This window comes from Cantharellus anzutake (genome assembly GCF_015039405.1).
Source record: "Cantharellus anzutake strain C23 chromosome Unknown EI90scaffold_167, whole genome shotgun sequence".
Classification (NCBI taxonomy): Eukaryota; Fungi; Basidiomycota; class Agaricomycetes; order Cantharellales; family Hydnaceae; genus Cantharellus; species Cantharellus anzutake.
This window is the reverse complement of record NW_024067117.1, coordinates 88,625-102,743: the sequence shown is the minus strand read 5'-3', so window position 1 is coordinate 102,743 and position 14,119 is coordinate 88,625. Positions and strand designations below refer to the sequence as shown.

The window sequence follows — 14,119 nt, the reverse complement described above, 5'->3', positions numbered from 1 at the left end:
TAAACTCGCTAGGTGATTACTTTCCAATCTATTTTAGTTCACGTACAACGGGACTGAGCGATAAACTCGCTAATCCGACATTTCGTCTTATGATCAAGTCATATATAGAGGCTGGAACTGAAGCGGTGACGACGCGATTCGTTGTCTAAGTCCCACGCCCACGCGATGCGCTGATAGGAGTAAGCACTTGGATGGATCACTTCTCTAATGTTGTGCCTATGTCAACATCTACAGTTTAGTTTTGAGCACTGGGTTGATATTTGGCTAGCTAGACACACTGGTAAATGACGCTTTAATGGACTACCTGACCTTGCCCAAGATCGCCCACCAGTGCCATCGATACTTACTTGGGGCCGGGGCCGGCAGGGGTTGTAATAAGATTGCATGCATCGACTCGCAACCCAATTGCACGTACAGCGAGATATCAACAATGCGGACGTCAAGAAAAAAAGCTTAAGGTATGGAGGTGTGAGGCGTGAAAACCTCACCTCGTTCCAGGAATGTGTTATATTATGCATGCCGTTTGCCCCGACTCAGCGTGACACCCGAACTGCCTCAAAGCATCAGCTGTAGCCACGAGCCAGTACACGTGGGAAACAAGACCATTGCGGCTCAATCAATGACAGGGCTCTCAGCACAAGCCTTCGAGTCACTGCAGCCTCACCAAAAAAGTTTTCTTCGCTCTTTGCCAAAGGCGGAATTACACGCACACCTCAATGGATGCATACCTCTCGATTGTTTGACCACACTCGCCCTAAACACACTAAGGAACGACGAAACCCAGCCTTCCTTGGTTCAAGAGGGTCTTCGAATCCTAAAAGCAGGCGTTACCCTGAATCGGATCGAGGAAGCCTTTGATCTGTTCCCAGCTATCCATCACATCACATCGACACCAGAAGCCATTGCTTCTGCCACATCGGCTGTGCTAGACTCTTTCCTGGAGCCCATTTCGCTAGGTGTCCCCCCCCAATGTGCCTACATAGAGCTTAGAACGACCCCTCGGTCGTCAGCCTTCATGTCCAGGGAAGAGTATCTCTCAGCTGTTTTAGGAGAGGTCGTGAAGCGGGATGGTAAAGCCTCTCTGATCGTGAGCGTTGATCGACGGATGTCTCCACAGGACGCAGCAGAGTGCATCAGCCTCGCGATCCACCTACGTGATTCTGGTCAACCTATTGTTGGAATCGACCTGTGTGGTAATCCCTCGGTCTGTTTCCTTCTTCCAACAACAAATTCTTAAAGTTCTGAATAAGCTCCCCGTAATAAAGTCCGGTGATATGAAAGCGTTTCATACGCTCATGGACACAGCTCGTAGGGCCCAACTCCCTTTAACCGCCCATATTGCTGAGGTAGTTACAGTTCATATACTTGAGGTACCCTCGCTCACTATACGCATAGACGGAGAACTCTGCAGAAGACACCACTGAAATACTTTCGTGGAGCCCTCGACGACTGGGGCATGCAACATTCTTGGATACTGACGCAACTCTGAAAGTTTTCAATGAGAAGATACCTATTGAAATATGCCTGTCGTCAAACCTCTGGTACGGATTATCTATTTTTGTAAGGACATCTATGAAATCATAGCCTGTACAGTTGTAAGACAGTCAAGACTCTGTCAGTTCATCACCTTCGTTCTTGGTTGGAACGAGATCACCCCGTCATCATTTGTGTAAGTGTTGAAGCCTCTCACTGGTTGATCTCGCCGCGCATCATCATTAATCTTCTACCAGACCGATGACACCTTACCATTTGAGACAAATCTTGTGGCTGAGTACGCCTTGCTCCTAGCGCAGCCGCCTCTGGGACTTGGGTTCGACGAAGAAAAAGTGCGACGAATTGCTCGAATGGGATTCGAATACCGGTTCCCACGAAAGTAAGAGGTTCCTAGCGCGAGTGTTTGATTTCTTGCACATAGTCGTACGCTGTGGCCGACTCACGCTGTTGAGGAGTCTTGCTGTTGGAGTGTATATGGTTTCCTCAACTTCATAAGTTTCTGTTCCAAACTTGTCGCTTTCTAAATACGAGTGTAGATTTAACTTGTTTGTGCTCTTCATTGTTATCGCATTAATCAACAGCCTAAAGAGTCTGCACTTCTGCTTTTGCACGCTGAGCTAGCAACCTTCAATGTCAGGTTTCTCTTGCCTTTCTGTGACAGGGGCATTTTCACTGGTGCGCAGAGTGTGGGCACTCAAAGGGCGAATACCTATCTTGTAGGATTTCTTGGGATATGGATATCGGCGTACGCTGTGACCCGAATCACGGAATTGAGCCTGCGGCGTCGTGTTACCTTTAATTTCTTGGTAAACTTACTACCATGTGCGCGCGCTATTCAAAGCGCCCCGCTTATAAAGCGAGAGAATTGTCTTTGATGTCTTTCCTCAGTTCACCTACTTGTTGAAGTGGCATTCCGATTCCCTTTGCGCCACTGGGTGACTAGTCGACAATATGTAGCCACCATTGAAACAAAGCCGGCATCGCTTAGCTGGGATTACCTGTTTGTTCCCACCTTGCGAAATGTATATAAGCGTGATATCTAATAACACTGATATCGTGCCCATGCATATGGTATGTCAAGGTATGATGCCGCGATTATAACAGAACTGAGGTGAAATAGTTTTTACCCTTGTCTTGTGTCCTGATACATTGTATCTGACTAGGCAGGATCCCAGCCTCTACTAAAGTAGAGTATCTGACCCATGTATACTAGTGACAGTAACTTAAATATTATTCTAGTTCCCGTACTACGGAACTGAGCATGAGCCGCTAGCGTAAATCGCTATTATTCCGACATATCTAAGATGGTGGTTCACATAGCGCCGCAGGACTTGTAACACTTTACCCAGTAGGAGCAACCCCACATACCCCCGACACCTAACCCAACCAGAGGATAACTACACCAACAAGAAATTTCATCACAGCGCGCTACAGTGTAAAGAGCCGCCGCACTGCCACGTGATAACGACGCACAACCACTTCACCTACAATCTCCGCCCACTATCGAGTTGTAACCCAAATGGTAAATCCACGAGTTTTTTTCGATTTCGCTGTAGAGAGTGAGTCTATTGGGAGGTGGGTGATTGCAGTCCACTTGCCGACGAGACGCTTATCAAAGTAGCAGAGTCGTCTTTGAACTCTTTTCCAACATTGTCCCAAGGACGTGCGAGAAGTACGTGTATTCCTGTTTCCATGATTGTCATGAGCTGCGTCAGTGACTCCAATGCAGCTTCCGTGCCCTCGCCACCGGGGAGAGAGGTGTACTACCCGTTTCCCAAATCCCACTTTCTTATAAAGGGAGCATCATTCACCGCTCTGTCCCTGGTTTTATGATTCAAGGGGGAGGTATGTGGTCATCTGCTTTTGTGTCTGCTCTTGACACTTACGAATCATAGATTTCGTAAAGAAGAACGGCAGTGGAGGGGTATCCATCTATGGCGGAACATTCGAGGATGAGAATTTAGACCTGGATGTTGATCGCGAAGGGTAAGTAGTCTTGTGTATCGGTATGAACACGCCTTCGACCCCTGCCATTAGGCTGCTTGTTATGGCAAACAAAGGCCCCAGCACGAATGGCTCGCAGTTCTTCATCACTCTTCGCTCTTGTCCGCATTTGAATGGAAAGCATGTTGTATTCGGTCGCGTTGTTACAGGTCTGCCATCTCTGTGATGTTTGTCGTTCTATTGTTACTGATAATCCAGACGTTCTTTCAAGGCTATGAAATTGTGAAGAAGATTGCTGAGATACCTACTGACGCAAAAGATCGACCGCTCCGCCCTATAATCATTTCCGGGGCCGGAGAGCTTGTCCTCCGCAAGAAGGTAGCGCCTCCTGAAAATATTAATCTTGTCGGTTCGTCCAGATCAAAGAAACGTCCCCGTTCCCATTCGCCCGCAATCTCGCCGCCGCATTCTCGGTCTCGCTCAACGTCGCATTCTCCATCACCTTCGCCACGGAAGGATGAGGGCGATGGGCGTCAAGCCAGATGTGCGGACTCCGGTCATTCCCTCTCACGATCACCATCTTGGGAACGGCGCAAGGAGCCAAGTAGACGTGAGAGGGCCCCGAAGACGACCAAGTGGAATGGCGACCCATTTAGAAATAATGGCACAAAATCGAAGGGTACGGGACTACCAGGCAGGTCATCCAAGACCCAACTCGCAGAGACGGAGGCAGAGCTTGATGCCCGGTAAGCTGATGATCACCATACATTATTGAATCCGATTAATTCCGAGGATTAGACTAGAGAGGGAAGAGATGGAGAGGGTAGCGGAAGCGAAGAAGAAAGACGCCGAAGTCTTGCGCGATTCGTTGAAGCGTTCACGGATCCAGGAAAGCTTGGGCGGTGTGAGGTTCAAAGGTATGTCTCTGATGATCCTCGATTTCTCGGCTTTAACTCTACTTGAAGGGCGAGGCACCATGCGATACAGAGACCCGGAGCTCTTCAGGCGGTGAGGAACCATGTCGCGGATGAACATGTGGATTAGCCGTTTATATACCTCTGGGATTCATGTTGGGCTCGGAATTCGAAGCCCCAATGTCGCGAAGGGGACATCTGGATTCGCTGACAGATAGTGGGATCCTAACATGTTGGGTGGATCCTGTGACGTGGGATGTGTTGGTCATCAGTAAATGAGCCATTGCGAAGATGATGATCGATGGGTGGAATCATTTCAGATATCATTTTGAACATCTTGTCCCCCATAGCGTAGTAATATTTTCTCGAATGCCATCATGCAGAGACGGAAATGATGGGAATGATGACACACTTAAGCTCTAACCAATAGAGCCAGAATGATGGGCAGTTGTGTAGAACGGGGCAGTCGATTGCTCATGTAATAAATTTGTGGCCAACTACGCTAGCTAGAGGTATGGCTCAGTTGTCGAAAATATGTAACGAACGTGGTTATGAGGTCTTCACACCTCGCTGGCCCGCAAACGGAAAGACATAGCACGGCCGGTATATACGAAGCAGTATTCCTTCCCCCACAATATGACTTGGTCAACTCCGCAGACGCACGGCTGGGGAACACTTAGTTAGCCTGGTGTTGAACCGATCACATAGAAAGGAAAATGACAGGGAAACAGGTATATAGGAGGGGAAGACCTGTCCTCAAATCCGACCAACCAACTGAACGATCGAAGGCGGTAACGTGATAGCCGCAGTCGGCCCCGAGGGCTTGATCGTTGTCCAAAATGGTGCATCTTCGGCTCAACGAGAAGCAGAGCTCTCCAAATCCTTTCATCAATTTTATCACCGCGTTACCGTACAGTGGAGCTGATGAAGATAGCGCTGCTAAGTCTCTTTTGTGTGCGCTAGCTGCGCAAGTGAAGCCTGTCATGCGGGTGACTCAGGATTCCTCATGCCGTTTGGCTATTGGCTTATGCTGCTTCTAGGCCCACGGACTTACGATTAATAGTTTGGAGGAGGTGTGTTCTTGTTGTAGTTCGCGATGACCAGGAAGTAATTGGAGCTGATGGATGACCTTGTGTGCTAGTACGAGGTAGCTCTGGGCAACATGCTTGTAATTAAAGTTAACGTGAACTTGTATCAAAGTTTAACAGAGTCTTCGCTGGTGAGGGTTTTTGAGTCTTTTTTTTTTCAATCGTTATTTACGGAACTGCATGAAGGGAGGAATTGGAATGCTGGGGAGACGATCGAACTTGTGTTAAGGAAACCCAACGGAGAGTTTTGGCCCGTGGAGTACCTTCTAGGAGTGCTTTGTCATGAGCTTTCCCATATTAAGGTAAACCTCTCTGTGTCACTCATTACGAATTTCTGATTCCCAATAGCACATGCACCATCTGCCATCATTTCATGCATTTCGTCTGCAACTTACACGCGAAACTGAGGAGCTCCGATCTAAAATGTATTTTGGGGATGGCATGTGGTCTGTAGGCCGCAGGCTAGGAAACTCGAAATTGGTGCTTGGAGTGGAAGCGGGTTTGGCAAACATTTATCCCGACCACATAGTAAGTTATTTGCCGACTTACGGTTTGGAGTTCTCGGGAGTAATTCACGCTTATGTACCATTGCATCCATAGTGTGGCGGAGCTACCCCACAAAGTCGACGCACGGCCCTAAGGGAACATCAGAAGAAGCGTAGTCGAAAGTCGGTTCTGCCTTGCCAATTTTCGGGGCCTCAAACCTCAAAAAGGGCAAGAAACGGCTCACGTGTGACACGACGAGATGCTTTTGGTGGTCCTGAGAATAAAGCATTAGGAAGAAGATTAGATGAGGACATAGGAGACGAGGATGAAAAAAAACGGGGGGCGGGATTTCGCAAGAGAACAAATAGGTGCCGTGATATTCCTGTTAGTTAGTAGTTGGCGGGAAATTACCTTCGAGTTCTAGTCGCTTGGCCCGTCAAATGCGAGCCGAAGCTGCGGAGAAACGCTTGAATCAATCATCGACCTCAGCATCATCTCTACCAACGGGTTCTGATGGAGTAATGAAAAAAGAATTTGGTACACTTTCCGGTGCCAGTGATGACGGAGATGATTACGAGAGCGTTCCGGAGGAGGATTCAGGTCGTCGAAAGATGCTGGAAAGGTTCGAAGCCATGTCCGGCGGGTATCAAGAAAAGTTCGTCGTTCCCTGCCCCAAAACGCTGCCTACCTCCGAACACAAGGCAAAGGCAGAACGCGATCCGCAAACTCAATCGTCCATTCTATCATACTTTGCACCCGCAGCGGGCCCAAGTGCATCGTTCAATGTTGAGATTCCTGTGAACGAGGTCCAGGCTTACCTGATCTGTGATGAAGTGCTGACTCGAAAAAAAGAGTCCATCGGTTCGGGAGAATCCTTTCTTCTGGGCGGAGTTGCGGATGATACTCAGAGAACTACGTCCCATAGAGGTCGCTAGAAACATTTTACCGCAAATCCCAGTTGGCCTGGAACGTCTCAGTCTAGAAAAAATACCAAGAGTTAGACCTGCCTGGCTTGCACTCTGTAATTTATTCTTTCTAGCGATTGTCTTTATAGTTGATCGATTGTGCGGACAAAATAAATCACTGTGACTACATTCGTTGCTCCGTTTGTTGGGCTGATCGGCGGAAGATGACCTTTCCAGCACCATGTAGGATCTTTGTACACTCCTTCAATTGCGAAGCCTCTCCGGGAATCCTGTAGAATTCGCTCATTGCATCATGGCTAACTCTATTTTATTTATCCTCTGCCATGGAATGTTGAAAAGTATCGCGATGCTAGTGCAAACTGCCTATGCAGATGGTTGATCATCTTTGGTCGTCAAAGTCTCATCTCCACCCTTGATTTCCCATTCACTAACACCGACGCAGGCCCCCAGGGTGCGCCATCGCTCCATGTTGGCGTTCCGGTGAGCTTCTGCCATTAGGATTAAATTCGGCCAGTACTTTGAATGATCCCAAACGAAATTGACTTCTCCACCCCATGCCTTCGAGAGTGTGAAATTTATGAACTCGGCATTAGGACCGGACATCACTTACGTGGGTGACCATTTCCTTTGAGAAAATATTTTCTTCGATGACTTCGGGGTTAAACTTAATCTTTACCCTGGTGTTCGAGTCCACGAAAGGCATTATGAGTTTGAAGAAGGCATTGATTAGGAAAGGGACATTGATGATCAGCGCACGGCCCAAGCGCTCAGGGTAATGGTTCTCTAGATCAAGAGAAACAATTAGGGATCAATGAATGTGGAAATATCATGTAACTTGCGAAGGATATCCAACATCTATTCAAGAGGAGTGAGGAATGTAAGCTGGGGTATTAACCAGGGAGCTGCCCACCTTGCGTGCAGTACCCAAGCTTGGATTCGTCCCCTTATCAGAGAAATCTATGAGATAAGTAAAACTTTGATGAACTGAGGATAACATTCGGAGAGCCCAAAAGTATGAGCGACATACGTCTCGACGCCGGGGGGCATGATATCAATACAGCGTTCCATAAGCCAGAAGCAGAATTGGAGCTGTCTTTCGCTCTCCGTCGTATTCTGTCGACTAGGAAGCATATAGACAGCGGGTCTTCCATCGTTGTCAAAACCGAAAGTGATCATCTTGCCCGTCACAGCCTACAATATCGTGTTTAACCTAGCTGGATAGCAGCAAGGATACCAGGATCGACGCACCTCTGGTTCAACCAGTTCAGCATTAAGGAATGAATATAAGCCATAGTCTCTTCTCCATGAGAGACTACTTTCGAGCCGCTTGATAGCCGTTGCTTGGTTCCATTTCGAGGCACGGAGGTACCTTAGCAAGCATTCTTTAGTCTGCAAAATCCCCCGAAATGGTGAGCGCGCCAGAGCCTGTAACTGGAGACGAGATGATGCACCAGCCAGAATTTCTCCTCTTCAGTTAGCGCGGAAGGAGTCTCAGCAGATGTTACGCAGAATTCCGGTGTCTTGAAGTGCGCTTCAACCGCATCATATGTTGCTTGGTGCGCTTCTGGCAAAAATGCTACAGGGTTTGATTCGAGCTTGAATTGAGTTTCGATAGGTACAGACGTCTCAACCATTCTGCTTGAGGGACGTCGAAGTTCAAGGAAAAGAAAACTTACGATATTACGAATATTTAGGACCCTGAATGTTGTTCAAACAAGCGCCTGTCCTTTGTCGCTGGACACGGATTGGCGCGCGACGAGCATGGCGCTGGCCCTACGAATGATTGTCATGCATGATTATCATTTGGTGGGAATGGTGACGATAGATCCATGTACATAAGTTAAGGCGTCTAATCGGCTCTCAAGTTCTACCCGTGGGTAGATTTTGATACATTTCCGGTCCCTTCGGCCACACCTGGATTACCAGCTCACAGAGGAACCCCGTGCAACTCTCTGGGAAGGAACTGCAGCCAGAATCAATTCTCCTTTTTGGACCCAAATCCCGTACCTCTTGAACACAAGACTCCCACGAACCTATTCATCATATCGAAGAACAAAGTCTCACTTCCCGCTAAAGAGAGGTTGGTCACCTGCCTAGGGAACGTCCTCATCCACGACCGATTACCAGAGTCACTCGACGTACCCAAACCGCAGTGTTTGTCTTTCCACGTGGCGCTTTGTTTCAACCTCTAGAGAGTGACGAAAGGATGACTACGGACCAACGAGGTTGAGCTGAGTCAGCTGCACTGTAGCGGAGTTGGCCGAATTCATTCACTTGTTCCTGAACATTAATTTTTTTTTAAATGGACCATGCCTTACTTAGCTGTGCATATTACACACTTATAGCGGAGTTGGCCGAATTCATTTTAACCTCTTTTGTATTACATTCATCACGTTTCTCTCCTATACAGCGGAGTTGTCCGTCTTATCTTCTCATATTGTCTTTGTCCTTTGAATCGATGGGTGAATTCCAGTCAACCAATGCGCTGAAAAAAATGGGTCGGGCGCTGGTTTCATGTAAATCATATTATCTTGCATGAGGTGAACCATACGATCGGCTGCGCAAATGTATAATTCCCCACGGTCTCACGGTACAAGCGGTGCGAAGCGAAGCGAGTGCACTACCCAAAGCTCAGACACATCCACGATTCTCCCTGCAAACCGACAGGTCTTCTTGAGATGAAAATTGCGGTTCTAACCTCGGGTGGTGACAGTGCAGGAATGAATGCCGCCGTTCGTGCAGTATGCAGAGCTGGCATCCTTCAGTGATTGTATCTTTTCCCGGATTGGCCCACTAATTTTAACGACCAAAACAGGGGCTGTGAAACGTGGGTTGTGCGGGAAGGTTATGAGGGTCTCGTCTTGGGAAATGTTGAAATGAAGGGTACATCAGTCTCGTTGCAAGATCATGTTGAACCAAACGTCCCAGATCACCCCGATCATTATTCAATTCTCCAGAATTTACGATTTGGCGATGGAGAGCTCTTGCGAGAAGGAGACGCCGACGCGTCTGCTGACGATAGCACTGGTAGAAGAAGTCTCAAGGGACGGCACATTATCCGGGTTGGGTGGGACGACGTCCGGGGTTGGCTTGGCGAGGTGTGTGAGCGCTTTTCTGGCCGACGATCTGACAAGTAAGTCTTGTTCAGGGCGGCACATTGATAGGCACAGCCAGATCGAAGGCGTTTCGTACGCCGGAAGGCCGATCTGCTGCTGCACATAATTTGATTAAGGAAGGGATTGATGCTCTTGTCGTTTGCGGTGGCGATGGTAGCCTTACGGGTGCCGACAAACTTCGTGCGGAGTGGCCATCTCTTGTGAAGGTCTTAGCAGAGCAAGGTATACGGCGGACAATGCAGAATCCTGAGCGTGCATTCAACCCCAATCTTCCTGACAGGAAGGATAACGCAAGAACAGGCATCGAAATATGGGCATCTTCGAGTTGCGGGCCTTGTTGGTTCAATTGATAATGACATGGCACTGACTGATATAACTATTGGAGCCTTCACTGCTTTACATCGCATATGCGAGTCGATCGATAACATAAGCACCACAGCTAGTTCTCATTCCCGTGCTTTTGTGGTCGAGGTCATGGGTCGGCACTGCGGATGGCTCGCTCTCGTTGCTGGTATGAGGTATGAGCTATAAGTCCAAGTAATTAGGTCAATTGGGGCTGACGCGGCCTTTCATCCAGTGCTGGAGCTGATTTCATTTTCATTCCCGAGAAGCCTGCAAAGGTGGGGGAATGGGAGAATGAGATGTATGAAATTATAACCCGCGTGAGTGCCAACAAGGCGGGGGCCTCATGCCAATAATGATGGCTGTGTTCATTCAATCAGCATCGAAAAATCGGCAAACGGAAGACTATTGTCATCATTGCCGAGGGCGCGTTAGATACTCAACTCAACCCCATCAAGCCTGATCACGTCAAGGATGTGCTCCAAAACCGCTTGGGTCTAGATACACGTGTCACGACACTTGGCCACACTCAACGAGGGGGGAAACCATGTGCCATGGATAGGATTTTGGTGCTCCAGTCTCGAAGTCCAAAATTGGAGCGTCGCTAATTGATCCATATGTTAGCCTACACTGCAAGGCTTTGAAGCAGTCGATGCGCTCCTCTCGGCTACTCCGGACACTCCATCATACATGATAGGTATCTCGGAAAACAAGATTACGCGGGTTCCTCTGATGGAGGCCGTGAAAACTGCAAGTGTGCACCCCATCCGCGAATAAGAACTGAACTGATTATGGGAGCTAGACTCAAGCCGTTGCTAAGGCTATTGAAGCAAAAGATTTTGAGAAAGCGATGTCTTTGCGCGACCCAGAATTCGCCGAAACTTATCAAAATTTCCTCACAACCTCAAGCATTAGCGATGAGAATTTGCTACCGAACGAACAGGTGCGATTTGAAGTGTCTACTCTCGTTCAAGGAAATATTAATGGATTCCGTAGAGACTTCGAATCGCGATTATTCAGTATGTGTTAGGCCTCAACTAGTATATGCCGTCTAGTGTTGAAGTCATTTGCTCTAGCGTCGGTGCTCCAGCTGGCGGAATGAATGCAGCAACGCGAACCGCCGTACGCTTCTGTCTCAGCCGTGGACACCTACCACTTGCAATTCACAACGGCTTTATCGGGCTCCTCAACGATAACATCAATGAGCTCTCGTGGTTGCGCGTAGACAACTGGATGACGAGAGGGGGTTCAGAGTTAGGGACCAACCGTTCTCTCCCTGATATCAATCTCGGACAAGTGGCCTCTCAATTCCAAAAGCATCAATTCGATGCTCTTTTTCTCATCGGTGGTTTTGAAGCGTTTAATTCTCTCCTCATGCTGGAGAGGGCCCGTCAACACTATCCGTCATTCAACATTCCCATGGTACACTTACCAGCCACCATTTCGAATAACGTTCCTCTCACCGAGTTCAGTATTGGAAGCGATACAAGTTTGAACGCACTTGTGGACGCATGTGATGCGATTAAACAGAGTGCATCAGCAAGTCGTAATCGCGTTTTCGTTGTTGAGACACAGGGAGGCAAATGTGGCTACATTGCCACGATGGGTGGCTTGGCGGTGAAGATGCATGTTGCCAAGATTATTTCAGACCTCTTATCTCTTATTTCTCAGGCTGGTGCTGTGCTTGTCTACACTCCGGAAGTTGGGATAAATCTCGGCATGCTGACATTTGATGTCAAACATCTTAAGAATCGCTATCGCTTGGACATCAAGGGGAAAAGCGAGGGCAGGCTAGTTCTTCGGTAAGTGAGGGCACGTTTATTTGGACTTTCCTGGTATCTCAGTAGTTACAGGAACGAAAAGGCATCAGAAGTATACACTACCGAAGTTATTACGAAAATGTTCCGGGAGGAAGGCACTTCACTGTTTGATTCTCGTTCGGCTTCTCTGGGTCATACATTGCAGGGGGCATCCCTTCACCACTCGACCGAGCACGTGCAGCGCGTCTCGCATCAAAATGCATGACCTTTCTCGAAACACAGGCACACATGTTGAGGGCACAATCAGCAACTAGACGAGCACCTCCGAATGCAGCGGCTATGATCACCATTGAAGGTAGCTCAGTTCGCTTTGCACCCGTGACCCGTGTCGTAGAGCATGCCGACATGAAAGACAGGCGTGCTAAGCATTCATGGTGGGAGAAGTATAGAGATTTAGTGCACGAGCTTGGTGGTCTCTCCAAATTACACGTCGAATCCTAGTTGATGTGTACTCCTTGTGCGGGGTTGGCACTTGAAATCAATTACATGATTATGCAACCACTGTCCCTTACTCGTGGCCCATCTTTTCTTCGTGGCACTGCTCCCAAAGATGGGGGGGCGGGCCGGAGTGTATTGTTGCGCGGTATCTGTTGCCGCGCTGGTTGGTGTCCATGGGCCATAGGGCCAGGGTTGGGTGTGACCAGCGCTCTAGGCGTGTTAGACTGAATATTGTGGACTGGGACAGGTGTCGCGGAGCCTGTTGACGAGGGGCCGCTTTCCGGATTCAGACGCCCACTGTCAGGAATAAGCTCGTTTTCTTCTGCTTGGAGTTGAATGGCCAGCGCCAGGCTGCAGGATCATTAGTGAATGAACGATGACCATGCATGGATAATTTAAAATGGACCAAACCCACTCTATATCGTAATTCGCATTTCCGACGGCTTCAGTTCCTTGTAGGACCTTTTCGGTAGTCGTTCCGGCAAAATCACCACCTGCAGTACTGGACAGAATCAAATCGCCGTTGACAAAGCGAGAACTTGAGCCGTCAACATCACCGAGACTTTCCCAAACAACCTCAGGTTCTCGCGAGAAATTGCTGTCGGTAACCAGTGTCCAGAGTGACGACTCTGAGTCAGGCCCAGTGTACCTCAGCAAAACGGAAAGATGGGAATTTCGGATGAAGGCGTATAATCCGGAGTCAATATCGAGTAGGCTGAATAGGCCATAATACGTCAATTGTGTGCTGTTTGACTCCAGGAATTGCCGGATCACTACCGCTGCATAGCGCTTGTAAGTCATAGACATCAACAGATTCACCGAGCGGAATCTTACCATCACGATAATGTGTATCGTTGTCGGTATTATGGTCGGTATTCTGCGGACTTTCTTCACCCGCTACGATTAGATTAAGAGCGCTACCGGTCTGTCATGACAGGGGCTTTTTAGCTTCAGACAGGCGGTAAGACGCACGTATCATAATCTCCGGCCTTTGAAATGACGGAGTATTCGGAAGAAAATGGATCTGCGAGCCACCCATGGACCAAGGTCACTCCGCAGAGCTGAAAGAGTTTCAATTCCCCTTTGCCGGACGAGTCGCTAAAGGACGATATGCCGGTGAACCGAGGATTCAGATCCATTCCCTCTTGTCTGTCTAGTGTCAATACAGAGGCACTGAGATCTGCAATCGACTCACATTAAGGGGAGAACCGCAAGTGCAGCATTCAAATCAACTTCGGATAAAGAGTGGTGCGAATTCACCAAATAATCGGCAACCAGTGATGCAAGATACTCATACGAGACGTATGTCCTTTCAGCAGGAAGAATTGTGATCGATCGCCTCAATATCAGAATGTTTACAAGCGCGATGAGTGAGCATGGCCCATTCCGGTTCTGGGTCACAATTTTGAACAAGTTCTTGGACTTGGGAGGATATTTTATTCCTTTGAGTCTCCATACGGAATCTAGTGACTCTTGAACCGCATTCGCGCTCATGAGGGGTGAGAATAGAAGATTTAAGCTGACAATAGCAATAGGGGTTGTGCTTTAGGC

General features: G+C 48.3%; 6 protein-coding genes across 6 annotated transcripts; 4 read left to right on the top strand and 2 right to left on the bottom strand.

The window, feature by feature from the left end:
* The first annotated feature begins 359 nt into the window (after positions 1-359).
* EI90DRAFT_3091886 (Metallo-dependent hydrolase) lies at positions 360-2,086 on the top strand. Its single transcript, XM_039062415.1, has 6 exons — positions 360-574; positions 614-1,204; positions 1,266-1,346; positions 1,396-1,541; positions 1,594-1,669; positions 1,731-2,086. The coding sequence occupies exons 2-6, from the start codon at positions 620-622 to the stop codon at positions 1,875-1,877; spliced, it is 1,035 nt and encodes a 344-aa protein (XP_038908319.1). The 5' UTR covers positions 360-574; positions 614-619; the 3' UTR covers positions 1,878-2,086.
* A 927-nt stretch (positions 2,087-3,013) lies between these two features.
* On the top strand, positions 3,014-4,450 carry EI90DRAFT_3147714 (cyclophilin-like domain-containing protein; the record flags this gene model as incomplete). The annotated part of the gene is made up of 8 exons (XM_039065546.1): positions 3,014-3,069; positions 3,119-3,166; positions 3,224-3,339; positions 3,390-3,480; positions 3,532-3,647; positions 3,710-4,184; positions 4,231-4,355; positions 4,404-4,450. The coding sequence occupies 8 exons, from the start codon at positions 3,014-3,016 to the stop codon at positions 4,448-4,450; spliced, it is 1,074 nt and encodes a 357-aa protein (XP_038908318.1).
* Positions 4,451-5,167: 717 nt separating this feature from the next.
* EI90DRAFT_3294488 (WLM domain-containing protein) lies at positions 5,168-7,022 on the top strand. The gene is made up of 7 exons (XM_039067432.1): positions 5,168-5,341; positions 5,393-5,425; positions 5,494-5,551; positions 5,627-5,742; positions 5,789-5,968; positions 6,041-6,294; positions 6,351-7,022. The coding sequence occupies exons 1-7, from the start codon at positions 5,192-5,194 to the stop codon at positions 6,859-6,861; spliced, it is 1,302 nt and encodes a 433-aa protein (XP_038908317.1). The 5' UTR covers positions 5,168-5,191; the 3' UTR covers positions 6,862-7,022.
* EI90DRAFT_3091877 (CRAL-TRIO domain-containing protein) lies at positions 7,016-8,519 on the bottom strand. Its single transcript, XM_039062414.1, has 7 exons — positions 8,304-8,519; positions 8,101-8,241; positions 7,880-8,043; positions 7,763-7,826; positions 7,692-7,707; positions 7,463-7,635; positions 7,016-7,410 (listed from the first exon to the last, which is right to left on the bottom strand). The coding sequence occupies exons 1-7, from the start codon at positions 8,484-8,486 to the stop codon at positions 7,216-7,218; spliced, it is 936 nt and encodes a 311-aa protein (XP_038908316.1). The 5' UTR covers positions 8,487-8,519; the 3' UTR covers positions 7,016-7,215.
* Positions 8,520-9,530: 1,011 nt separating this feature from the next.
* EI90DRAFT_3147712 (phosphofructokinase-domain-containing protein) lies at positions 9,531-12,571 on the top strand (the record flags this gene model as incomplete). Its single annotated transcript, XM_039065545.1, has 13 exons — positions 9,531-9,616; positions 9,668-9,950; positions 10,001-10,190; positions 10,249-10,486; positions 10,546-10,630; positions 10,691-10,879; positions 10,935-11,066; positions 11,113-11,253; positions 11,307-11,329; positions 11,387-11,927; positions 11,982-12,112; positions 12,164-12,246; positions 12,276-12,571. The coding sequence occupies 13 exons, from the start codon at positions 9,531-9,533 to the stop codon at positions 12,569-12,571; spliced, it is 2,418 nt and encodes an 805-aa protein (XP_038908315.1).
* Positions 12,572-12,612: 41 nt separating this feature from the next.
* Positions 12,613-14,062, bottom strand: EI90DRAFT_3136671 (uncharacterized protein; the record flags this gene model as incomplete). Its single annotated transcript, XM_039064806.1, has 5 exons — positions 12,613-12,919; positions 12,984-13,347; positions 13,403-13,485; positions 13,541-13,717; positions 13,764-14,062. The coding sequence occupies 5 exons, from the start codon at positions 14,060-14,062 to the stop codon at positions 12,613-12,615; spliced, it is 1,230 nt and encodes a 409-aa protein (XP_038908314.1).
* Positions 14,063-14,119: the final 57 nt, after the last annotated feature.

Excerpts from the sequence above, each read along its gene's own strand:
- EI90DRAFT_3091886 (XM_039062415.1), top strand. The coding sequence starts at position 620 with ATGACAGGGCTCTCAGCACAAGCCTTCGAGTCACTGCAGCCTCACCAA. Across the intron at positions 1,205-1,265 it reads ACCTGTGTGGTAATCCCTCG|TCCGGTGATATGAAAGCGTT; the intron begins GTCTGTTTCCTT and ends CCCGTAATAAAG. Across the intron at positions 1,347-1,395 it reads TAACCGCCCATATTGCTGAG|ACGGAGAACTCTGCAGAAGA; the intron begins GTAGTTACAGTT and ends CTATACGCATAG.
- EI90DRAFT_3294488 (XM_039067432.1), top strand. The coding sequence starts at position 5,192 with ATGGTGCATCTTCGGCTCAACGAGAAGCAGAGCTCTCCAAATCCTTTC. Across the intron at positions 5,426-5,493 it reads CGATTAATAGTTTGGAGGAG|TACGAGGTAGCTCTGGGCAA; the intron begins GTGTGTTCTTGT and ends CTTGTGTGCTAG. Across the intron at positions 5,743-5,788 it reads ATGAGCTTTCCCATATTAAG|CACATGCACCATCTGCCATC; the intron begins GTAAACCTCTCT and ends GATTCCCAATAG.
- EI90DRAFT_3091877 (XM_039062414.1), bottom strand. The coding sequence starts at position 8,486 with ATGGTTGAGACGTCTGTACCTATCGAAACTCAATTCAAGCTCGAATCA. Across the intron at positions 8,242-8,303 it reads AAGAGGAGAAATTCTGGCTG|ACTAAAGAATGCTTGCTAAG; the intron begins GTGCATCATCTC and ends GGGATTTTGCAG. Across the intron at positions 7,827-7,879 it reads ATGCCCCCCGGCGTCGAGAC|TTTTACTTATCTCATAGATT; the intron begins GTATGTCGCTCA and ends AGTTCATCAAAG.